The sequence below is a fragment of the Macrobrachium rosenbergii genome, chromosome 12 (genome assembly GCF_040412425.1).
Source record: "Macrobrachium rosenbergii isolate ZJJX-2024 chromosome 12, ASM4041242v1, whole genome shotgun sequence".
NCBI lineage: Eukaryota > Metazoa > Arthropoda > Malacostraca > Decapoda > Palaemonidae > Macrobrachium > Macrobrachium rosenbergii.
The window spans coordinates 112,282,699-112,302,813 of record NC_089752.1 but is presented as its reverse complement, the minus strand read 5'-3'; the positions used below and the strand labels follow the sequence as shown (position 1 = coordinate 112,302,813).

Genomic DNA, 20,115 nt, shown 5'->3' with positions numbered 1-20,115 from the left:
TCCTGTCGGGTTGCTGGATAAAATATAAGATGTTATTTAAAAGTAGATAAAAAGGGCATCTTTGGCGATAACGATGCTATAATCATTACTCTAACAGTTCGATTCTAAGTTTCCACAGAGAACTGCCTTGGTAACATGCAAGAAGAATTAAATCAAAATTTCGTAAGACAATGCTTATGCAATGATCGATAACATCCGAAATGTTACGTTCACTGGACAAGGGGAGTGCCCCAGCTTCCTGTGATGATAAGACCGAAATCTTATGAAATAAGTTGAATCTGATAGCAGCCCCCTGGCCTTCATAAAGGGGGTGCCGCACCAATCTTCACCAGTCTTCTCTGGATCGGTGGCGTAACAAGAAGTCCTCCTCCCCCAGCCAACTCAGGTGAAGGAGAAGGGACTTCTCAGTCCAAAAGCTTTTCACTTAGCCAACTTAGATATCTCTAAGTCCTCGACTTAGCAGAACTCGAAGTCCAGCCCAGAAGTCTCGCGCTGATCGGTCGTAGCGCGAGTTTAGATTTTCGTTTCCTACGTGCGGTAGGTTACAGCGAAAATATCACGACTTAGCGACGCGACATTGTACCCTTAGATGGGTTTTCAAGTTTTCGGTCTTACTTTTTGAGTCAAGTTCTCGTAGTTGTAGAGTAGGGGGAAAGAAGCTAACATCTTAAATTCTCGCGGAATAAGTCAAATGGCCCGTAACACATTTCTTGTAATCTTGCCGAGATATATTCAAAAACAAGCTTAATTTTTTTTTGGTTTACCTTACTTCACGTCATTTTTTGAGGGTTATACTTGAAGGCGAGGTATTTTTCTACTCACTTAATGTTCCAAAAGTTGAAGTTTTCTTGCGGCTTTTCATATTTATATTTTCTTAATGTAACCTTTAGCATGCCCCATTCCCGAAGCGAATTCTTCGCCATCGAAATAATTAATATAGGGCTAGACGTGTGTAATTCAAGTACTTTGCCTCGGGAAGTCGTCCAGAGAGTGTAATTCACGTACCCAGAAGTGTTCCCTTCCATCTGCCGCTTTAAAATTCAGATATTTGATCGCAAAGACAGAGGACAATTTAAGACGCGCGGTAGCTGACTAGTCCTCGAAGTAAATTGTTACCGTACTGTTCAGTGTATAATCGTTCTTGTTTTAAACCATACCGTATACAAGGAAGAATTGAGATTCAAAGACAATTTTACGCGAGAGACACCACTAATATGTATTCTTTCGAGGTTTTCATTCTACCCAAAGAAATCAGAGTCGGCGCTTGGACGTAGCCTAAACATTTTAAAATGCCCGTTCTCTCTTCATCGTAGAAAAATACACCTAATTCATTTAAAGTTGTTATTTACGTTATAATGTTTTAAAACTAACTATGACGAATATTTTGTAAAATATGACTATATTTCATTTCTTGTTAAAATCAAAATTATTGATGAGGGCTGTAGGTGTAGAAATCTATCTCTAACAAGTTGTAGAAACTAACTGTAAGGTAAGGTTGTTTGTTTCTCATAGTTACTATACAATGGAAGGATGTGTAGTAAGTGTATGTATTAGTGAAACAGCTTAACCTGGGGTAAAATCTCTTTTTGATGATTTTTCATTATTTATCATATATAGGTAATAATGCAGAAACGGCGCTAAACCTAAGATATGTCCACAGGTTCAAGAATTTGGGATTAGATGAGAACCATAGCTAAGGTTTCTTTGAGTAATGAAACGGGGTTTTTCATTGAAATGGATCTTAAAATGTTGGGTTCAATTGCTTGAAGTGATTTCTCTTCGAGGCTGTTTGGGAAAGATGGTTTGGCTCAAGTAGTTTAAGTTTTAGGAAGTGTAGTTTATGGAACAGAAGTAAATATATCTTTATTTGTTCACAAGGGATGAAATAACTTTAGTAAGGTTAAAATAGCTCAGGGGAACTTTTGGTTGCAAGACAACCCCATTGTTTTTTATCTTAGTATTGGATGAGATATATCAGATTTTCAAGTGACTTACACTTTGAGTCCTCTGAATATTCACATTGGGTAATTTTCAATTAGAGTAAAGCTCGAAGTGGAGATCGGGGTTTTAAATTTCTTTGACTTATATTGTTCAGAATGGTGGGAGTTTATTCGGCCAAAGTTTTTGAACACAGTTTGCTACCTGTAAAGAAGACTAACACCAAATCTACGCTCAGGTTAGGTTTCTTGTAGCATTGCCCATTTCACACTGTAGTTATTCTTAACATTAGACTAATGGTTGTCAGGGGTAAATTGATACTGACTATCATAGTTTCTTGCAGGTAATTCTGTAATTTCTGAAAAACTGCTATTCACAAGATCTCTAACAGCACTTGTGATCAAAGCAGAGCTATCCACAGTGGACTGAGATTCAGGTAAACATTAAATACGTATGACTTAGTAATTCTTAAATAAAGACCTGAACAGTTAAGAGGAATTGTTTTTCCATTGCTAAAGTTTCTGAAAAATGTAGAAGGAACATTTCATCATTAAGCTGCAGGCTGAAGGTCTCAATTTGCGACATTTAGAGATTAAGGATAATAATGTTAACCTTGAAGAGAACGTGTTGTGTAAGACAGAAAGCGACCTATAAAGTTAGATTGTCCAAAACATTCGTCTTTAAAGTAAAAACGAAAGTGACTATCAAGTACACTTTGAAGATTAAGGTTCATTCAAAATTCGTTAAGTTAAGCATGTTTATTTCGAAGACGTACCGAGTGCAGAGATGGCTAATACGGTAGATTTGTATGATTCCCAAAGGGCCATTGTCATAGTGTGCGAAGACTCCTCCAGTACCTCGAGAGGTTATCTCAAAAACAAAATGGAGAGAATTGTGAACCGAATCGTTCCACCACATCTCTGGAGTGGCCTGGACTCAAGAGGTCCGGTGTTAGCTTCGTCAGCTGGCTGGAATCGGCGGCTCTGTCCCAACATCAGAGGTCCTGACACATCCTTCAGAGGACGTCAAAGTCTGCCGCCGAATATGACGAAGAGATTCAACTTCCTCCAGCAGATACGTCCACCAGCAGTAAGTCGCGAATCTTTCTTTGGTTAGCGGGAACGTATCACTCTTAATTTGTCTACTAACAGTACAGAGCTTCTTAAATGAGGTTTAGGTAGTTCGTCTAAACGACGAGGAGGCTACGAATGAGTAACAAGAGTTGTTTGAAACTGCCAGTCTCTTTTCGGTATCAAAATATTTTATTAAAATAATTTTCAAACGTATTGCGTTGGTTCAAAAATTATATATAAATTCCTGTATATATAATACTGCGTACAATGTCCAGTCATTAACTCTTACTTTAGACATTCTTTGTTGCCACGTAAATTATAGAGGACCGCTTTGACATTTACCATAATTAAAGTGCCCACACTTGTCAGGTAAACGAGTCGAATAAATTAGCTCTACACGTTACGATACTTTGCTGTAGTTTCATATTAAGTTTTGAAACAGAAGGTTCCTTAAGCCCTGAAACTCGGCGAATGAGGGTGAATTCGAAAAGCGGAGTCACCGGACTGCGTACAAATTCATATGTATGGATAAAATGTAATTTAACAATAGAATTAAAATGGTCAATATGATTTTGGTCGATAATGACCGGACGAGGTGATCGTAGCGCAAAAATAATGAATTAGAAAAAAAAGGGCACTTGGCGTTGAAACGCGCCGTTGTTTTTACAGAAATTTTCCACCGTGCAGAATCAACTCGTAGCCTTAGCTTAGGATGTAATGGTATGTTTCTTCAGTCTTTCATACCTGGATTTCATTATTTGGAAATTATGTAAATGTTAAAAACAGGCCGACATATATATATATATATATATATATATATATATATATATATATATATATATATATATATATATATATATATATATATATATATATATATATATATATATATATATATATATATATATATATATATATATATATATATATATATATATATATATATATATATATATATATATATATATATATATATATATATATATATATATATATATATATATATATATATATATATATATATATGTAGAATGATAGGTTATAAGATTATGTATGCCTAATTCTTTATCATCTTTTATCCTTATATTTTCTAAGCATATTATGGTTACATTTATATCACAGCAAACCCATTACTGTATATTTGTATGCATGTAAATATACAATAATTATGCAGTTATATGTGTCAAAAAGTTTATATGTACGCGCAAACACAAATGCAGTGTACAAAGCATAAACAACTTTATAATATAACTACAAATGCAGTGTACAAAGCATAAACAACTATATAATATAACTGTCTTGTTGATCCACTGATTTCTGTGTATATATAAATGTTTTTCCTTGAAATTCATATTTTCACAAATATGAAGACATGGATGAAGTCTACTCACGTTAATATGAAAACATTACATATTTCAGTTTGGTTGTTTATGCACATTCATAATAATTCTATCATTTATTAATGCATGCATGCATTCGCCGGAATGCCGAGGTATTCTAAACCGTTCTATAATAACATTTTTATACAATTATAGTCATGAACATGCACAAACACATGCAGGTGTAAAGGAATACTTTTAAAAAGTTACAAATGGGGTTAAATGATTTTAATTAGTGTATAATTATTACTTGTCTCAACTCTCCACATTACAGCAAGACATATGGTAATACATATATTCAAACATATATAAAAATATATATTCTTATTTCAGGGGAGGCAAAACCAAACAGTCTTATAGTCGGATGTATTGATAGGAAGAGCAGTCAGCTCGTCATTGACAAATTTATTAATAGCTGCGCTTCGGGATCACCCATATCCCATCTTTTCTGGCTAAAAAGATACAAAACACACTAATTAAAACTTAAAACAGAGTTTACAAAATTAAAATGCTTTAAAGACTGAGAATGACAATGACAAAATAAGGAATAGAATACTTTCTGTAGTAAAGTTGAGAGGATGAAAGCTTGATGAGAGTAAACAAAGTTAGGAAGTAAACAGGAATAGGGGAGGGGTACTAGGCTATGTATAAGGGGGTTGAAGTTAAATGATTATTGAGCGATGGAACAATTTTCTTGATAACCAAGGATTCCAGTATATTAAGGAGGTGTTCCTTATAAAAACTTTGAAATAGTGACCACAACGCAGAAGGAACACCTCCTTAATATTTTGGAATCCTTGGTTATCAATAAAATTGTTCCATCGCTCAATAATCATTTAACTTCAACCCCTTATACATAGCCTAGTACCCTCCCCTATTCCTGTTTACTTCCTAACTTTGTTTACTCTCATCAAACTTTCATCCTCTGTTTTGTCATTGTCATTTTCAGTCTTTAAAGCATTTTCATTTTGTAAACTCTGTTTTAAGTTTTAATTAGTGTTTTTTGTATCTTTATAGCCAGAAAAGATGGGATATGGGTGATCCCGAAGCGCAGCTATTAATAAATTTGTCAATGATGAGCTGACTGTTCTTCCTATCAATACATCCGACTATAAAAATATATATATTATATATATATTATATATATATATATATATATATATATATATATATATATATATATATATATATATATATATATATATATATGTCATATTACTGAGATACAAAAATCCATACACATTAAACTGTAACTTGTAAAATATTATAATATTTACATATCACTTGCACTCTCTAATGATACAAAGTCTCATCATAAAATTTCAAATATAATTATTATAAGTCACAACCCTCCATATTACAGCAAGACATGTGGTATTACACACACACTCATATATACATTAATATATATATATATATATATATATATATATATATATATATATATATATATATATATATATATATATATATATATATATATAATTTTTTTTTTTTTTTTTTTTTTTTTCTAACCAACAGTAACTCCAGCTCTCAAACAGAAAATAAATATGAAACAGGAAGAATACATGAGGAAAAAGACTGTTATATTCCCTTAAAAGTGACAAAAGTCTATGAGAAAATAGGAACTTGAGTTATAAGATTAAGTTGAAATTTTATTATGCGACTTTGTATTATTAACGAGGGATCCGTAAATATTATAACACTGTACAACGCTGTTTAATGTGTAAGGATTTTTGTATCGCAATATGGAGTGTATATGTATGTATGTATATATATATATATATATATATATATATATATATATATATATATATATATATATATATATATACATACACACACGTCATACTGATACAAAAAATCCTTACACATTAAACTGTGTTGTACAGTGTTATAATATTTTTACATTTCACTTTCCATCTTTAATAATACAAAATCTCAAAATAAAATTTCAACTTAATCTTATTACTCAAGTCCCTATTTTCTCATAGACTTTTGTCACTTTTAATGGAATATAACTCTGTCTTTTTCCTTATGCATCCTGCCTGTTTCATATTTATTTTCTGTTTGAGAGTTGGAGTTACTGTTGGCCAGAAACATATTTTTTGGGATGGCCATTTTAAGGTATGAGGAGTTTCCAGTGGCCTTGAAAACCTAACTGAATTGATTGCTAAGATGTTTGGTAATTGTATTTATTCTATATATATATATATATATATATATATATATATATATATATATATATATATATATATATATATATATATATATATATATATATATATATATATATATATATATAAGACATCGAATGTATTTTCATGGACTGGTAATTCTGAGAAATGTGGCGTATTTTCAGTGCAGGCTATTCATACAAAAAATGCACCCCTGAAAGATGTTCTATAAATTTAATTCTCTACATTTAGCTGTGTATTATTCACTGAAAAATTAAATGTCGCTTATTTTCAAAAGTTAAAAATTTAATTATGAGGCCTAGGCAAACATAAAATAATTGGAGGAACCCTGTATAACAAAATATCACTAGTTGATAAATCCTCTCCGTTTGCTGCCTGAGTCGAGAGGTCCACACTAGGCCTGTTACTCGTCTCTTTCAAACTTTACCCCACGAACAGATAGGTTTTCAAACATTTTTTTTTAAATAATATAACTCCATAAGCACTCCTGCTATTCAGAGGGCGTGAAGGATAAAGATACATATTGCAATTGCACTCACAACTGTTTAGGTAATGGTAACAAACTTACTTTTCTGTGCTTATGCGTGTGACAGACATTTGCATACAAAAACTCATGCACTACTGATATGGAAGTCTGTTATAATTATTATTGTTTTATTATCATTCGAAATGAGCCCACGTTCTTATGAGACACGTCCGAGAATACGTTAATTATTTAGGCTAGCTTCCTCTGGATGAAGCGATCGAAAATTATGAAAGCATATATAACATATATTATAACATTCATCTAAGTTGAAATTCGTCTTAAAAGTACCGAGATCGAACTCATAAAGATAAAGCAAGTCTCTAAGAAACATTTGAAGAGATTTCTTTGGAGCTTTGGCGCTTTTTGTTTCCAAAAAAAAGTTAAGTATATCTTAGTTTAACCAGACCACTGAGTTTCCAAAGTCCCTGTTTCAACAGTGCAAGAATATTCCATAGCACTAATAAATACGTGGCTGAAAGGTGATCTAGATATTGTGTAAATTACATGTTACTTTCGTAACATTACTAAAGAGAATGACAACTGTCAAATCCGACTTGTCATATACCGGTACTTGTTAATGCCTGTTCATGTATTAACAATTATAAAGCAGTAGATACCTCCTCAATTTACTTGTTACAGATAAATAATAAAGACTATCAGAAACAGTTTGAGGAGGTGCGTGGAATTAGGGCATCACTAAAACAAGCCTTCCGTTTCCTCCTGTTCATGTCTTGTTTTGGTCCGTCAGCTGATCCGTGTTTTTGTTTTGCTCCATCAGCTGATGGCAGCCATCTTGTAACCACTATGAAATGAAAGCGCCATCTGGCCACTCTGATTAGGGCTTTCGATGTCGTCGTCAGCTGCTCATGAACTTTTCAGTTAATCATGCCTCGTTTTATTTGATTTTACCATTAAGGGCTCACTGCACTGCCTTTATTTGACAAAGCTTGTGGAGCCGATTTGGAGCTCTTGGTGTAAAAGTTTCCCATACATAATTTTCACAAAAATGTTTGTAGTTAATACTTGAAGCCCACACATCTAGGTTTAACAGTACACGAGTATGTTCCTTTGGGGTCTTATAACTATGTATTATATATTATAACCTCTAGTTAATGAGAAATACTTCATTAGCTCATTGAAGAAATTAACTAACCAGTCTTCAGTCTCAGCTGAGAGGCTTGTGTGGCAATGGCAAGCACAATGTCACTTCAAGGAGCTGCAGTGTGACAATGATTGCTCATACTGATCATAATCAGTACTGTCTTCAGTTAAAGTATGAGGAAGTGATGTTGCTACGAAGCATACTGCTTCACTCAGAAAAGAAGACATTGTTTGACATCAGTTTTATATGATTCCTCGTCTTCACAAACATTGCACCTGAATGTTGGAATATATATAGACTAAAAATGTTAAAAATGAAGTATCAATTGTTCTAACATCCAAAATAAAACGAGGAATATTTTTTTTACAAAGCATCCACATGCACGACAAATGTTAAAAATGAAGTGTCAAAAGTCCTAACTTCCAAAATAAAACGAAGAATATTTTTTTACAAAGCATCCTCATGCACGACAAATGTTGAAAACGAAGTATCAAAGTTTTAACATTCAAAATAAAACGAAGAATGTTTTTTTTCTTTACAAAGCATCCACATGCAAAGCCTTCAGAGTACAGGCAAAAAAAAAAAAACAGTCAAGGAATGGAAAAAATGAGGTAAAAAATCTAAAACCAGTGTTTTCACTCTTTTTACACATATTAACATAAATGCATACTACTTGTTTCATGCACAGACGAAAACTGCATATTAACATAAACGCATCCTACTTGTTTCAAGCACAGACGAAAATTGCCAACACCTAAAACCACCGTTGCACATCTTTCTATCTGTCAACTCTTCTTTCAGGGGCAAATAGCCCGCGGGCCTCATTATCTCCACTTATTTTCAAGCAGGGCCTGTACCAACCGGTAAGATCTAACTCCTTTTGAACAAAAACTGTCTTTTAGTCAACCATAATGTCTTGAAAGACTTTTTGGATATGAAAATCTATGGACTATTATGTGAGTAACCCAGCAGGGAGTAACCAGGTATTGATAAAAACTCACAAATTTTGCAGTTATAAATACAGGGATATATTAAGTTTCTTTAAAGGGATATATTACATTTCTGAAAAGACAGAACAAACAATGTAGCCAGATTTTTTTTTCTGCAAAATATTTAGGAAAAGGGTTATATCCTACAAGTTACTAGCATACTTTCTTTGCTCTACATTTCTAATTAAATCAATAGAGCTCTCTAGGTTCTAACGATTCTATTTTTCCTTTCAGTATCTCCAACGAAAAAGCATCAACTGCTTTATTAGAGAAAAAATTAACAACTGCTTTATTAAAGACAAAAAATATCCACTGCTTTATTAGAGACCTAATCCTTCAAAATCTCTAAAGAATTAGAACTGATTATATGCAGGTTATTTAGACTGTTTCTGTACAAAGGTATGAAGTAAAGGAACTACTTTACGATATGGAACTTTACTTCCAAACTTTGAAAACTTAGGAACTATATAAGATATTGAAAATACTTAAAAGGCAGAATTCATTTTTTTCCATGCTACAATTGGAACAACTGCAGCTCACTTTTAAAACTTACAAGAATCTATTCAAACCATATTAATGTTTAGGCTACATAATTAAATATATTAATAGTTAAATTGAATAATAAGGCTTGAATTCTGGTATGTAAATCAATTTTTGTACAGTGAGCTTTGTAAGTTATATCAATCTTGTTTTAGGGTAGCAGTTTACGATCAGAACTTGATAATATCCAGTCATGAAACTTGACTTTAATAGTGCAGTTCTGTGCACTGTCTTAAACTACAACTTTTCAATAGGAAATCACCTGTCATGACACACACAGTAGGTAGAACACCTTAGGTCATCAAATTCGGTGTTTTTTTTTGGGGGGGGGGAGGGGAGGGGCCTTATAGTCCACTGTTCCTTTAAGGAAAAGCGTTTTTGTCCATTTCATTTTGAGGAATATTTACGCCAAACCATTCTTGTTAAGTTATTCCGTAATGTTTACGAAATGGTCTTCCACTCTTCTGAATATATTAAAGTTCTGAACTAGCCATTCGATTGTCAAGCGGAGGGAGTTAAAAATATGCAAATATGCCGGGCTGTTTGATTCACTGCGCCAATTGACAGACTAATACTGAATTCCAACATAACAGAATACAATCTTGATAAACAGATAAATACGATTGCAAACATGAATGTGCTAGCATTCGCTTTGGATATAAAAAAAAAAAAAGTGTGCATTCAGAATAGGTATTTTCAAGCAATTTTTCACCTTTGTTCATTTCGTAAATAAAACGATCGAATTTAACATTTACAGATGTACGTAGGGGTAAGCTATTTTAGGATGATAATTTTCCCCGAGACCAAATTATCACAAGACATTTCTAAGGTACGTGACGTAGCAGTTTTTCTAATCTCTGAGCTTTGCACAACTCTCTCCGTCTTTGGTTCCAGGAAGGAGAGACAGCAACAACCCAATTCGACACGAAAACTGTTTCCGGACAATCTGGAGGGATCAAGTGGACACTGACCCTGAGGTACTGTAACCACACTGGACAACTCGGGCCTGTCGGCGAGAAGAAAAAGCCCGATAAAGAGTGAATGAGATAATCGAGTGTCCTTTGTGGGATCTCGTTCGTGAACGATGTCCCCATTTATTTTATGCTCATTTATTATATGTTAGAGTCTCTGTATACTACCTGTATTATTCAACAATGCTGCCCCGTGATTGTTTTTCTAATTGTTATTACACGCTGCTTCCCAGTGGACTAGCCCTGACATTTTATCAATAGTCTTTCAGCAACCGATGATTTGCTCAATGTGTAGGTGACGGCTGGGCATTGAGTGGATGTGTTGACTTTCCTTTGTAACAGAGGACCTCTCCGTCTCTGCCGAGATCTAAGTGAATATCATCCATTTGTGTCTCACTTGCTAACGATGAACCCATCAGTCTTTCTCGTCAGGATTTTCAGCCCATTTGTGATCATCCCGGGGCAGCATGCGTTGATGCTAACGATAAATGTTGAAGTAATTTTAAGGTGAATTGCTTTATATAGTTGAAATGGTTTGAAGTTATACATGACAAATATTCTTTACTATCTTTGATATGCGAATGAATCTGTTTATATGTCAATGTTATTTAGTGCCAAATGAGCTGTAGTTATTGGTGTGCAGGGGTATGTTTCCTCTTCTCAAAGGAAATTTAGCCCAAATGTTGTTGTCAGTAATATAATCAATATAGATGTTAAGATCTCTGTATATTGTTGCTGGCCTTCGAAAATCCCTTCACCCTTCTTGATTCTGAGGACGAAGTTTCATTCAGTGTTTCACCCCCATTGGAATAACTTGAGCAGATAGTCTGAAATACCTTTCATTTTTATCATGCAATATGATATTTAGATTTTACACTGAAGTTTACGTAAAATGACCACAAAAATTCAGATTGTAATTGGCAAAATTGTCACAAACTTCATGACCTCGCTCGGATCTCAAGGGTGAAGGTTCAGAGGCTTCGGAAAAGAATCATGTTAAAATTATGAACTCATTCTCCCCTCCCACACCCCCCTCTTTCTCTCTCTCTTTGTGTGTGTGTGTGTGTGTGTACGATTACATGAGGAGTTCCGATATACACAGCGTTCACACAAATCGAGGATCAAGTGTGTTTAAAGTAACGAACAAAAGCAACCGGATCAAAACGAGATGAGTCTCAATCTTTTTTAAGACTAGCATTTCTTTTATAGAGGCTATACGTATGTACTTAATCATGAACACTACTAACCTCTTTCTTGCAGCAGGGCTTTTCATTATCATTTCTATTCATGAAATATGAAGTTTTTATTTTTTTTACATTGAATACATAATTTAAAATTGGTAAGTCAATCGTGTGATATTTTTACATTAGCCCTTGCAACAAAAGTTCGTTTTATTTTTAAGTTTTCATGTTTAGTTGTAAATTCATCTTCGTTAAAGTGAATTCAGACTGAAGTTAATTAAAATGTAGTGGTTATTGTTTTAAACGTCCCGTCCCGTCCATGTCTGTCCTTATGTTTATATTTACTGAGAAAGTTGTTTTACCACTGATGCTGAAGTTAACTGAAATGCAGTAGTTATTGTTTTAAACGTCCCGTCTCGTCCATGTCTGTCTTTATACTTCCCGAGAAAGTTGTTTTACCACTGATGCTGAAGTTAATTGAAATGCAGTAGTTATTGTTTTAAACGTCCCGTCTCGTCCATGTCTGTCTTTATACTTCCCGAGAAAGTTGTTTTACCACTGATGCTAAAATGTCTTAAGCAGCGATCAAAGTTTTCGTCATAAGAGTCCAGCGACTACACTAGCATGGCGACCGTTCTTTGGATTTTCTGCGCATTTCCTACTGCCTTAGTTTGCTCGCGTCCTTGGTCTGTCATTTTTCGGATGAGCCCTGCTGCCGTATGCCCTGAAATTCGACGGTAAACGACGCCCTTGATTGATCTTTGTCTCTGTAGAGTATCATGTTATCTTTTCCATTTTGAGAAGGAACATGATCACTTTATGGAGATGACGAACAATCAGATCTCCAGTTCGAAGCTAGGCAATCGCTGCTCTGCTATAACGGTGAAATGTAACTGAGGTAAGAATAACGAACTAATGACGAATTCCTCCTCAAGAGAACTGGTGTAATAGTACCTTGCCATCTTTCATTCATCGTCTAAGCATTCGATCAAAGTCACTTGCTTTTCATTCTCCTTGGTCTACTCTAACAGATCTACACTTTATAAGAAACATCCGTCATTGGGTATAGATACTGTTAACTTTATTACATCAAAGAGTAGATAGTTTATTGACGTCTTGCATCACAGTTATGCTAAATTAGTGAGCTCTTCATCATCACCATTGACTTCATTTATGCACTAATTGTGTAGCTTACATCTAACACTTTTGTAACTTCATCGTGCTTTTTCGTTTTTAATCTTCAACTACATCCAAAAGTTTCAGAAGTTTGACGCTACCTGTCACTTACCCTTTGCCGGGTGCTTTGGCGTCAGTGAAGAGCCCTATAGTTAACCATCTTTACTCGCAGTTGTAACTGAACTGCGTCTGCAACGTCGCTTTCAGTGAAGAACCCCATAGTGCTTAATCCCTATGATTTCCATGAAGTATATTCCTGGAACTTTTGCCTCAGTCAAGAGCAGCATCCTGAAGGCTTGCACAAATTCTGCCCGTATTTTCTTTTTCAACTGATTCACTCCACTCCGAAGGGTACAGAGGTAAGGTACAATTTTTCGTTTTAGATTTAGTCACAGTAGTTGTTTTGACACTCAACGTCTGCTCCATTTTAAGGCACTGAACCGACTCGAGAAAGAATGTGTACATCAAGGAGGCCCTTTACGATTAGGATGTTTGGTGTCTTGTGAAACACTGTCTTCGGGGTCAGTGTTTTCTGTGGAACACTGTATTTTTTGAGAAATATTGTTTTGGGAACAATGTTTTCTGAGAAACACTAAGTTTTGCATGACAGATTTTAGAACAAATTGTATGATCAACTGGGTGACAGTAGAGATTTAGGAAACTTGAAACTCCTTTTTACAAGACTTTCAAGTGGTCTGAAATATTTTGTACCTGGAGACTCACTGGGATCTGCCAAGCATCAATTTATAAGATGTATTAATTTTACTAGACATTTATAAAGACTAAGAAATGATTTTTACTTAATGAGACTGACATATTTTGAGATAACTGTGTACAGTGCTAGGAGACGCACTATATGTTTTTGAAGACTAATCATACTTGGGGGAGAGACCTTTGTGAGACGTTCTTTCAAGATACAGTTAAGCTTTTTCACAGACATTTCCCCATAGAACAAACTAGCTAGTTTAGAAGATCTCCCACGGTGCTCGGAAGACTTTGTGACTCTGGGCTCAAGGTGTCCGAGTCGATGCTTGGAAGACTTTAGGTCCTGTCAGACTCAAGGTGTCCAGTCAGTTCACTGAAACTTGAAAGATGCACTATGTTCCAGGAGTTGTGCTGGTCTCAGGAGATGCACTGTATCTCGAGACGAACTGTGTAGATGTGGGCTGGTTCTCGGGAGGTACAGTGTATTTCAGGAGATACTTCATGCTTGAGGAGAAACTTAGTGCTTCGAAAGACACTTTTTAGATCTAGCTGATGTTTATTGTTTCAAGAGAGTTGTTCTAGATTAGACATTGCATGACTGCCCTGTGAGTGCTCTTCTGTTCTGAGACTCGCTTTAGGAGATTATCCACATTTTGGGAGACTTGCTTTTTAGGGAAAGAACCTAAAACTGCAAGAACCCCTCCTAGTTTTGGAAAACTCATTGAAGTCTTGAGGGCTCATAGCAATTTGTAAATTTTCTTGGGATATTTGCTGTATTCAGAGACACTCGCTTTGACCTGAATGACTGTTTAAAAATGTGACATCCAGAAGTGGGCTCTGGGGGTCACATTGAATTTGTTTTGACATCTAGAATTCGACTCTGTCACATTACGACTTTATTTTGATATGCAGAAGTGGGCTCCAGGTATCACACTGGAACTTTGATTTGACATCTAGAATTGTGCTCTGGGTGATACACTGGGACTTTTTGTTGACATCTAGAAGGGCTCTGGGTGTCACATGGGGACGTTATGTTGGTGTCTATAAAAGGGCTCTGGGTGTCACATTGGGACTTTATTTTGACATCTAGAATAGGCTCTAGGTGTCACATTGGGACTTTATTTTGACATCCAGAAGTGGACTTTGGGTGTCACATGGGGAGTTTACATTGCCATCTAGAAGTGGGCCCTGGGTGTCACATTGGGAATTTATTTTGACATCTAGAAGTGGGTCCTGGGTGTCACATTTGGGACTTTATTTTGATATGCAGAAGTGGGCTCTTGGTATCACACTGGGACTTTATTTTGACATCTAGAATTGGGCTGTGGGTGTAACACAGGGACTTTATGTTGACATCTAGAAGTAGGCTCCGGGTGTTACATGGGAATTTTGTGTTGACGTCTGTCAGTGGGCTCTGGGAATCACATTGGCACTTTATTTTGACATCTAGAAGTGGGTGTGGGTGTCACATGGGGGTTTTATGTTGACGTCGAGAAGTGGGCTTTGGGTGTCACACTGGCACTTTATTTTGACATCTAGAAGTGGGCTCTGGGTGTCACACTGGGACTTTATGTTGCCATCTAGAAGTGGGCTATGGGTGTCACATAGGGGCATTATGTTGACATCCAGAAGTTGGGTCTGGGTGTCACATTGGCACTTTATTTTGACATCTAGAAGTGGGCTCTGGGTGTCACATTGGGACTTTGTTTTGGCTTCTAAAAATGGGCTCTGGATGTCACATTGGGACTTCATTTTGACATCTAGAAGTGGGCTCTGGGTGTCACATTGAGACTTAATTTTGACATTTATTAGTGGGTTCTGGGTGTCATATTAATACTTTATCTTGGCATCTAGAAGTGGGCTCTGGGCGTCACATAGAGCTTTTTTGCCATCCAGAAGCGGGCTCTGGGTAGCACATAGACTTTATTTTGACATCTATAGGTGGGATCTGGGTGTCACGTTTGCACTTAATTTTGGCATCTAGAAGTGGGCTCTGGGTGTCACATTGGACTTTATTTTGACATCTAGAATAGGCTCTAGGTGTCACATTGGGACTTTATTTTGACATCCAGAAGTGGACTTTGGGTGTCACATGGGAGTTACATTGCCATCTAGAAGTGGGCCCTGGGTGTCACATTGGGAATTTATTTTGACATCTAGAAGTGGGTCCTGGGTGTCACATTAGGACTTTATTTTGATATGCAGAAGTGGGCTCTTGGTATCACACTGGGACTTTATTTTGGCATCTAGAATTGGGCTGTGGGTGTAACACTGGGACTTTATGTTGACATCTAGAAGTAGGCTCCGGGTGTTACATGGGGATTTTGTGTTGACGTCTGTAAATGGGCTCTGGGAATCACATTGGCACTTTATTTTGACATCTAGAAGTGGGTGTGGGTGTCACATGGGGGGTTTTATGTTGACGTCGAGAAGTGGGCTTTGGGTGTCACACTGGCACTTTATTTTGACATCTAGAAGTGGGCTGTGGGTGTCACACTGGGACTTTATGTTGCCATCTAGAAGTGGGCTATGGGTGTCACATAGGGGCATTATGTTGACGTCCAGAAGTTGGGTCTGGGTGTCACATTGGCACTTTATTTTGACATCTAGAAGTGGGCTCTGGGTGTCACATTGGGACTTTGTTTTGGCTTCTAAAAATGGGCTCTGGATGTCACATTGGGACTTCATTTTGACATCTAGAAGTGGGCTCTGGGTGTCACATTGAGACTTCATTTTGACATTTATTAGTGGGTTCTGGGTGTCATATTAAGACTTTATCTTGACATCTAGAAGTGGGCTCTGGGCGTCACATAGAGCTTTTTTGCCATCCAGGAGCGGGCTCTGGGTAGCACATAGACTTTATTTTGACATCTATAGGTGGGATTTGGGTGTCACGTTTGCACTTGATTTTGGCATCTAGAAGTGGGCCCTGGGTGTCACATTGGACTTTATTTTGACATCTAGAATAGGCTCTAGGTGTCATATTGGGACTTTATTTTGACATCCAGAAGTGGACTTTGGGTGTCACATGGGGAGTTTACATTGCCATCTAGAAGTGGGCCCTGGGTGTCACATTGGGAATTTATTTTGACATCTAGAAGTGGGTCCTGGGTGTCACATTAGGACTTTATTTTGATATGCAGAAGTGGGCTCTTGGTATCACACTGGGACTTAATTTTGACATCTAGAATTGGGCTGTGGGTGTAACACTGGGACTTTATGTTGACATCTAGAAGTAGGCTCCGGGTGTTACATGGGGATTTTGTGTTGACATCTGTAAATGGGCTCTGGGAATCACATTGGCACTTTATTTTGACATCTAGAAGTGGTTGTGGGTGTCACATGGGGGTTTCATGTTGACGTCGAGAAGTGGGCTTTGGGTGTCACACTGGCACTTTATTTTGACATCTAGAAGTGGGCTCTGGGTGTCATGCTGGGACTTTATGTTGCCATCTAGAAGTGGGCTATGGGTGTCACATAGGGGCATTATGTTGACATCCAGAAGTTGGGTCTGGGTGTCACATTGGCACTTTATTTTGACATCTAGAAGTGGGCTCTGGGTGTCACATTGGGACTTTGTTTTGGCTTCTAAAAATGGGCTCTGGATATCACATTGGGACTTCATTTTAACATCTAGAAGTGGGCTCTGGGTGTCACATTGAGACTTCATTTTGACATTTATTAGTGGGTTCTGGGTGTCATATTAATACTATCTTGACATCTAGAAGTGGGCTCTGGCCGTCACATAGAGCTTTTTTGCCATCCAGAAGCGGGCTTTGGGTAGCACATAGACTTTATTTTGACATCTATAGATGGGATCTGGGTGTCACGTTTGCACTTAATTTTGGCATCTAGAAGTGGGCTCTGGGTGTCACATTGGACTTTATTTTGACATCTAGAATAGGCTCTAGGTGTCACATTGGGACTTTATTTTGACATCCAGAAGTGGACTTTGGGTGTCACATGGGGAGTTTACATTGCCATCTAGAAGTGGGCCCTGGGTGTCACATTGGGAATTTATTTTGACATCTAGAAGTGGGTCCTGGGTGTCACATTAGGACTTTATTTTGATATGCAGAAGTGGGCTCTTGGTATCACACTGGGACTTTATTTTGACATCTAGAATTGGGCTGTGGGTGTAACACTGGGACTTTATGTTGACATCTAGAAGTAGGCTCCGGGTGTTACATGGGGATTTTGTGTTGACGTCTGTAAATGGGCTCTAGGAATCACATTGGCACTTTATTTTGACATCTAGAAGTGGGTGTGGGTGTCACATGGGGGTTTTATGTTGACGTCGAGAAGTGGGCTTTGGGTGTCACACTGGCACTTTATTTTGACATCTAGAAGTGGGCTCTGGGTGTCTAGAAGTGGGCTGTGGGTGTATAGGGGGCATTATGTTGACATCCAGAAGTTGGGTCTGGGTGTCACATTGGCACTTTATTTTGACATCTAGAAGTGGGCTCTGGGTGTCACACTGGGACTTTGTTTTGGCTTCTAAAAATGGGCTCTGGATGTCACATTGGGACTTTATCTTGACATCTAGAAGTGGGCTCTGGGCGTCACATAGAGCTTTTTTGCCATCCAGAAGCGGGCTCTGGGTAGCACATAGACTTTATTTTGACATATATAGGTGGGATTTGGGTGTCACGTTTGCACTTAATTTTGGCATCTAGAAGTGGGCTCTGGGTGTCACATTGGACTTTATTTTGACATCTAGAATAGGCTCTAAGTGTCACACTGGGACTTTATTTTGACATCCAGAAGTGGACTTTGGGTGTCACATGGGGAGTTTACATTGCCATCTAGAAGTGGGCCCTGGGTGTCACATTGGGAATTTATTTTGACATCTAGAAGTGGGTCCTGGGTGTCACATTAGGACTTTATTTTGATATGCAGAAGTGGGCTCTTGGTATCACACTGGGACTTTATTTTGACATCTAGAATTGGGCTGTGGGTGTAACACTGGGACTTTATGTTGACATCTAGAAGTAGGCTCCGGGTGTTACATGGGGATTTTGTGTTGACGTCTGTCAATGGGCTCTGGGAATCACATTGGCACTTTATTTTGACATCTAGAAGTGGGTGTGGGTGTCACATGGGGTTTTATGTTGACGTCGAGAAGTGGGCTTTGGGTGTCACACTGGCACTTTATTTTGACATCTAGAAGTGGGCTCTGGGTGTCACATGGGGGGCATTATGTTGACATCCAGAAGTTGGGTCTGGGTGTCACATTGGCACTTTATTTTGACATCTAGAAGTGGGCTCTGGGTGTCACACTGACTTGGGACTTTGTTTTGGCTTCTAAAAATGGGCTCTGGATGTCACATTGGGACTTTATCTTGACATCTAGAAGTGGGCTCTGGGCGTCACATAGAGCTTTTTTGCCATCCAGAAGCGGGCTCTGGGTAGCACATAGACTTTATTTTGACATATATAGGTGGGATCTGGGTGTCACGTTTGCACTTAATTTTGGCATCTAGAAGTGGGCTCTGGGTGTCACATTGGACTTTATTTTGACATCTAGAATAGGCTCTAAGTGTCACACTGGGACTTTATTTTGACATCCAGAAGTGGACTTTGGGTGTCACATGGGGAGTTTACATTGCCATCTAGAAGTGGGCCCTGGGTGTCACATTGGGAATTTATTTTGACATCTAGAAGTGGGTCCTGGGTGTCACATTAGGACTTTATTTTGATATGCAGAAGTGGGCTCTTGGTATCACACTGGGACTTTATTTTGACATCTAGAATTGGGCTGTGGGTGTAACACTGGGACTTTATGTTGACATCTAGAAGTAGGCTCCGGGTGTTACATGGGGATTTTGTGTTGACGTCTGTAAATGGGCTCTGGGAATCACATTGGCACTTTATTTTGACATCTAGAAGTGGGTGTGGGTGTCACATGGGGGTTTTATGTTGACGTCGAGAAGTGGGCTTTGGGTGTCACACTGGGACTTTGTTTTGGCTTCTAAAAATGGGCTCTGGATGTCACATTGGGACTTTATCTTGACATCTAGAAGTGGGCTCTGGGCGTCACATAGAGCTTTTTTGCCATCCAGAAGCGGGCTCTGGGTAGCACATAGACTTTATTTTGACATATATAGGTGGGATCTGGGTGTCACGTTTGCACTTAATTTTGGCATCTAGAAGTGGGCTCTGGGTGTCACATTGGACTTTATTTTGACATCTAGAATAGGCTCTAAGTGTCACACTGGGACTTTATTTTGACATCCAGAAGTGGACTTTGGGTGTCACATGGGGAGTTTACATTGCCATCTAGAAGTGGGCCCTGGGTGTCACATTGGGAATTTATTTTGACATCTAGAAGTGGGTC

At 37.4% G+C, this 20,115-nt stretch overlaps 2 protein-coding genes across 2 annotated transcripts in view; one reads left to right on the top strand and one right to left on the bottom strand.

The window, feature by feature from the left end:
- LOC136843884 (uncharacterized) overlaps nucleotides 1-20,115 on the bottom strand; it is a 311,014-nt gene that overhangs the window by 7,922 nt on the left and 282,977 nt on the right. The gene's annotated exons all lie outside the window — the stretch shown is intronic.
- On the top strand, nucleotides 328-18,127 carry LOC136843885 (uncharacterized). The gene is made up of 3 exons (XM_067112762.1): nucleotides 328-385; nucleotides 2,760-3,027; nucleotides 10,640-18,127. The coding sequence occupies exons 2-3, from the start codon at nucleotides 2,821-2,823 to the stop codon at nucleotides 10,784-10,786; spliced, it is 354 nt and encodes a 117-aa protein (XP_066968863.1). The 5' UTR covers nucleotides 328-385; nucleotides 2,760-2,820; the 3' UTR covers nucleotides 10,787-18,127.

Coding starts and splice junctions, on each gene's coding strand:
- LOC136843885 (XM_067112762.1), top strand. CDS start 2,821: ATGGAGAGAATTGTGAACCGAATCGTTCCACCACATCTCTGGAGTGGC. Junction 3,028..10,639: donor AGCAGATACGTCCACCAGCA/GTAAGTCGCGAA, acceptor CTTTGGTTCCAG/GAAGGAGAGACAGCAACAAC.